At 40.5% G+C, this 6,407-nt stretch overlaps 1 protein-coding gene across 1 annotated transcript; it reads right to left on the reverse strand.

Annotated features, from left to right (window-relative positions):
- Window positions 1-1,052: 1,052 nt before the first annotated feature.
- Window positions 1,053-4,163, reverse strand: LOC127257111 (probable disease resistance protein At4g33300). The gene is made up of 6 exons (XM_051283424.1): window positions 3,741-4,163; window positions 3,300-3,645; window positions 2,832-3,229; window positions 2,395-2,750; window positions 2,100-2,305; window positions 1,053-2,019 (listed from the first exon to the last, which is right to left on the reverse strand). The coding sequence occupies exons 1-6, from the start codon at window positions 4,086-4,088 to the stop codon at window positions 1,190-1,192; spliced, it is 2,484 nt and encodes an 827-aa protein (XP_051139381.1). The 5' UTR covers window positions 4,089-4,163; the 3' UTR covers window positions 1,053-1,189.
- Between the last annotated feature and the right edge of the window lie 2,244 nt (window positions 4,164-6,407).

Below are 6,407 nucleotides of genomic sequence, written 5' to 3' on the forward strand. Positions count from 1 at the left end.
AATATTGTATAAAATAAATAAATAAATAAGAACAAAAAGAAGGTCTGAATTGATGACTACTCGATCAAATCAGATCTCATTCTCATGGGTCCACGCGTCTTCTCTTGATTTTACTCTTGTTACATTTCGGAGATTCCTATATTATTAATGATAAAATTAACAATTATAAATAGACAAACTTAAATATCTTTTTATCTCATTAAAAAGTGTTAATATTACCGTAGACATACAAATTTAGATAAAAATTATAGTTAATAAGTAATTAAAAAATATATTAATAAAAATTATTATTATAAATTATAAATTTAAAATATAATTAAAATATATTCTTATATTTTTAAGAAAAGAAAAGACAAATGGTGTAGATTTACAAAATTTAAAAAAAAAAATGATTACTTTATGCGGAATAGATGAAATAATACTTAATCCATCCATATATTTTGTAATAATTTTTATTTTGATCTATCTGCATATTTTGTAATATTTTTTAAAAAATAATTAAATATAATTTATTTAATCATATTATTTAAATAAAAATTAAATATATATATATTTTTCTTCTATCATCTAACTTTCCGTTTAATACAGGAGTAATGGATATTATAAAATATTACTGATTTAATCTTAATAATTGTTTTTATAACTACAATTTTAAATGATATAGAATAACAAAAGATACTGCTCCTCCATCTCAATAGAGTTGTCTTATTTTTCTATTTTCGTCTTTCCAAAATAATTATCTTGTTTCTTTAGTAATTGTGGTTCAAATTTTATAACAAAATTATTTATACCTTTTCAAACTATCCATAATTATTACTCTAATATACTTTTTAAAATCATTCAAAAAGTAAAGATATTTTAATCTTTTACCTTTTATTTTATATTTACTTTTAATTAAATACTATTATTCCTTAATTGTCTAAGACAATTTTGACAATTTTTTTGGAATAGAGAGAGTATTATATATAAAAAATATCCAACATCCAGTCAACTATTCATCCATTTGTGGCAATTGTTTCCAAAGTCCAAACAAATAATTAAGAATCGACAAATAATTTCTAATTCTTTCCATCCCCATTGCCATTCATTTTTTACATCCTAACTGCATGATGAAATTATTCAAAATTTGCAAACTCTAAAAAACAACTTTTTTTTTTATTTTCTATAATAACGTAGAAATCTGCCATCGCTACTCATCGAGCCAATCCAGGGTGAAACATTCCCGAGCAACTTGGCACAAACCAGGCCTACTCTTCTCCACATCCTTCCACAGCCACGACACTTCCTCGTCGCAAATAACCCGCCGCAACGACGCCAGCCCCAACGCCGAACCCGGCACCCTCTTCATCTGCGGGCATTCCCTCATATCAATCTTCTCAAGCCTCGCGCACCCGCCGATCCCCTCAGGGAGGCTCCCCAAGTTCACACATTGCGAGACGTCGATATACTTGAGACGCCCCAAATTCCCGACTCCCGGCGGGAGCTTCTTCAGATTTGGGCACGCCGATAGCCTCAGAATCTGCAGTGACCCGAGTCTCCCTAAATTTTCCGGCAGCTCCTCAAGACTGTCGCAGTTCGTAACGCTCAGGCTCGTGAGCGTCTGAATTAGGCAGATGCTCGACGGGAGCTCCGACAAGTTGATGCAGTGGTCCAATGTGAGCTCGGCGAGCCGCGGGAAGAGGTGGGGTAGGTCGGCGTGCGAGTGGTGGATGCTCTTGCTTATGTCGCAGAGAACCAACGAGACTTTCTGCAAGTTCTCGAGGGGCGTCGTCGTGTGGGGTAGTAAAGGGAGCGCGATCTTTTCGAACCAGAGGCTTCGGAGATTCGTTAAGCTGCTGAAAACCGACGCGTTCTTGAGGAAGGCGTTGGTGTTGCTGTAGTTGATCAGTATCAGGGCTCTAAGCTTCGGCATCGTTTTGATGAAGGGAGGCAGGAAATAGGTGTTCGACGAGAAATTCAGGACTAATACTTCCGTTTTCGGGCAGTTCATTTGTAGCCACTCCATCTCACTCATTTCGCCTGTAATTGGATGCATAAAACTTCAATCTTTTGCACAAATTTGTCGCAATAACTAAATTTTCGACATTCGCTAAATATACCTGTGTGTATTGAGATTACTTGAGCGTTGAAGGGCTCGTCGGCGTGCCTTTCCCAGTCTTTCGGGAGCGCCGCTTCTCTTCTCGGCATTAGAAGTCTTTTTCGCTGATTTACGCCGCCAGCATTGCTTAAGTGTATCGCGAGATCCCTCAATACGTCATGCTGATACACGGAAATTTCGTAGTAACTGCTGAACTTATCTCCAGCCCTGCAGTGTGAGTTCAAACCAATATTGAGACAAGCAAGATTCGGACAAAGTAGTTCTTTTGATATATGTAAATCTACGGAGGAAGAAACCTTGCATCTTTCACAAGGGTGAGGAGATTTTTATCCGAAAGCTGAACCAAGACAGCGAAAGCTTCTTGTTCATCGATGTCGCGAAGTTCGACCCACATGTTGATAAGTATGTCCAGAGGTATTCTTTTGTCCTCCGGAAAGGCACCCAAATCCAAGAAACACTCCTTTTCCTTGTCGGATAGATTATCAATGCTCAATTTCATTCTCTCGAGTAGCTGCACTTCGTGAGACTCGCACAGCGGCTGGCTGCGCGAGAGTCGATTCTTGGCACTTGTCCAGAACATCTCTGACTGGCCCTTGAGCGAAGCGCCAATCACTTTTAGAGCCAATGGAAGCCTTTTGCACTCATCCACAACCTACTCAAAATACGGAATCAGCACAAAATTCGGCAAGAAAAAGATCAAAAGAATTCGGAAACTGTTGAAAAATTTTAGTACCTCCTTAATCAAGGCCTCGTCTGCGCCTATAGGTATCGATGTTTGCCCGAAAGCAAAGTGACAGAACAAGGACAAGGCCTCATTCTCAGTCAACAAATCCAATTCATAGGAGTTTTCGACGACTGAAGGAGGGAACTTTATCCTCGAAACGACGAGGATTTTCAGTCCCGGAATCTTGATCAGTAGCTGCTCGAGCACTGATAATGTCCAAACATCATCGAGAACCAACAGAGATTGCGGCGAGGAGCTTTCGACATCTTCGAATCCTAATTTGATTTGGGGGAACCTATCTCCGACAGTGGTGTTCCCCGACACCATTCCCCGTATTTTAGACCTCAATTGCTCGACATTTGGAGATTGAGATATTGTAAGGAAATGAACCTTATCGTTGAAATGACCTGGAAAAGCAGAGTGTCAATTCATCGAACACTTGGTGTGCAAATTCAAATTTAGCAAGAAAATTCTTACTTCTGATCTCGTGATCTTTGCAGATTTCTCTAGCCAGTGTGGTTTTCCCTATGCCACCAATTCCATGAATCCCTACCACACTGAAGGTGTTTAGATTTAGACCTTTTTTGTCAGCCATTAGCATCTCCTTAACCTTCATCTTCCCCAATTCCAGTCCTGTGAACCCTAAATTCACCAAATTATCCTCACACCAACGCTCCTCATCCTCCACTCTCTTCACCGCAGCACCCAACCAGCCTCCGCCCTCCTCCACGCCGATTTTCATGGATCCTAATTTCCACTCCAGCCGATCGAGTCTCTCGTCCATTCCCACCCTCACGTGATGCACGTCGGCCAGTACGTGCGCCTGCGCGCGACGGTTAGAATGGAGATCGCAATTCTAGAAGATGAGAGGCGAAAACATAAGTGATACTAGAGTGAAGCTCTTTACGCATGTCCTACCTGGATGGGGCCTTTCATGAATCTGGAGACGTTTCTCTCCAATTTCTCCATCCTCCTGGCTAAGCAGATGTTGCGGTAAACGTTCCAACGGGGGGAATTGAGGACTTTGTTGGCCAACTCAAGGCCGCCGGAGAGTATCTCGGAGAAATTATCCAGCTGCCGCTGGCGATGCTGTGGGAGTTCAGTTCCGGAGAGCTTGATCTCCTGGATGATCGGGAGGAGGTCGCGGATGTAGTGGATGAGCTGCTCGGCGCTGGAGCGGCAGGACGTGGATTTCCGAGCGATGGTGATGAGATGTTTGAGGAGCTCGGCGGCGATCTCGCCGGCAAATAAGTCCGTAACCGCCATGGAAGAGAGGAGAGGGTGGTGCCTGTGCCTGGCGATCCAAGCAAGGTAGGAACAAAGTGGGGGATTGCAGTGGCTTAGCTTTTATGAGTGGAAAAGTATAATAAAGATGACGAATCCCGACGTCAAATGACAAAACTACCACCACTCAAATACTCTATTTCTGATCGGATTAGATACAACTTTCTAAAATCTTAATACATCTTTTGGAGTAGTACAAAACAAAATTAGATATTTAATACACCATTATTTATAAATATATATATATATATATGTTCCAAGTCAAATTATAGTGTACACACTAAAAATATATGTCTAAAATTAATTAAATATCATATATTTTGGAAGAAAATAAAATTACAATAAAATAAATATATGGTATTTAATTATGCACATATATTAATTTTTGTACAATAAATATCAACCATTAATGCAAAAATATATTTAAAATGGAAGATATTGTACAAATATTACGTGCATAAATAGAGTCATAATAAATTTGACAGCAAAATAAATTAATCTTGTCAATAAATGAAGTATATAAATTAATATCTTTCAAAAAAAAAGGCAATGATATAAAGATCTTGTCAATAAATGAAGTATATAAATTAATATCTTTCAAAAAAGACAATGATATAAACATTTTGGCGAGAAAAGAAGGTGCGCAATCAAATATGTCAAGAATGGAAAACAGCATCTGATGGAAAATGGAAGATTATAAAATATTTCCATCCACGTGGCACCATCTGAAAATGAAACCAAGGCCACCCTCCCCTATAAATAGGAGCCATGGTCACTTCATTTGAGACACCGAAGTTCATTTGAATACTCGCGCAAGGGTAAGTCTTTTTAAACTCTCTGCAATATTCTTCATTGTTCTTCGAGTCCTTCGAAGCGTTCTTCGTCGAAAAGTCACTGATGTGGACAAATGACTCAATATTGGTTGGCGAATCGATGAAGTTTACGTTCTTCGTCGTATGTCCGAGCCGGAGGAAGGATCAAAGCTCTCAAAGCCATCGAGGAATCCATCAAAGCCAAGGAAGAGCCTCCAAAGCCGCTCTCAAAGCTTCAAGATGTTCGTCGCGTTCTTCATAAAAGGCGCAAACCAGGCCCTCTTCGATCCAAAATTCAAAGGGACACGCCGCCAAAAGCGCTATGGAGCACTAAATCCACCTCTTCAAGGATCAAAGCTCTCAAAGCCGTTGAGGAATTCGTCAAAGCCAAGGGAGGCATCCAAAGTTCATCCCAAAGCTTCGAGGTGTTCATTGCGTTTTTCGCCAAAGCAACAACTCGGCCCTCTTCGATCCAAAAGTCAAAAGGACACGCCGCCAAAAGCGTTACGGAGCACCAAATCTACCTCCTCAAAGATCAAAGCTGCGGATCGTTCAAAGAAGACACCAAATCCAAAGTCGATGATCAAATCGCCCACGCGGAGACCAAAGTCCTCCGAATGGCGGAAAAGACAAAACAAAGATCAAAGCTACGGATCGTTCAAAGAATACACAAAATCCAAAGCCGATGATCAAATCGCCTACATGGAGACCAAAGTCCTCCGAACGGCGGAAAAGGCAAAACGAAGATCAAAGCCGCGGATCGTCCAAAATCCAAAGCAAATGATCAAATTGCCCATGCGGAGACCAAAGTCCTCCAAAAACGGCAAAGCCAAAGCAAAGGTCAAAGTCGCGGATCGTCTAAAGAAGACAACAAATCCAAAGACGATGATCAAATCGCCAATATGGAAACCAAAGTCCTCCGAAAGCAGCAAAGCCAAAACAAATTTCAAAGTCGCGGATCGTCCAAAGAAGATCAAATCGCCAACGCGGAGACCAAATTCCTCCAAAAGGCGGCAAAGCCAAATCAAAGATCAAAGTCTCGGACCGTCTTAAAAAAGACATCAAATCCAAAGCCGACGATCAAATCGCCCGCACGGAGACCAAAGCTCTCCAAAAGCCGGCAAAGTCAAACCGAAGACCAAACCTCTTCGGATCAAAGAAGCCATCGAAAACTAAGTTGGAAAACAAATCGACTCGGAAGGAGAATCAAAGGACCCATTTAGAGAATATGACCCACTTTAAATTCAAATCAAATATAATTTGTACAAATTTTGTGTTTATTAAGAATAACATAATTTTTTGTCTACATATTTTTGGTACGCCCAGTGGGACCTCTCTACCTTTCATCTCTCTTTCCGACGAACTTTCAACAACCAATGGCTTCCTACAAGATCAAGACTTCCAACGTTGCGTCAAAAGTTGCTGCTCAAGCCACCATCGCTGCCAAAGAAGTTGGCGCACCCATCGCGTCCAAAACCTCAAGCGCTTC

Source organism: Andrographis paniculata, unplaced genomic scaffold (assembly GCF_009805555.1).
Source record: "Andrographis paniculata isolate CXL003 unplaced genomic scaffold, ASM980555v1 Contig57END, whole genome shotgun sequence".
Lineage (NCBI taxonomy): Eukaryota > Viridiplantae > Streptophyta > Magnoliopsida > Lamiales > Acanthaceae > Andrographis > Andrographis paniculata.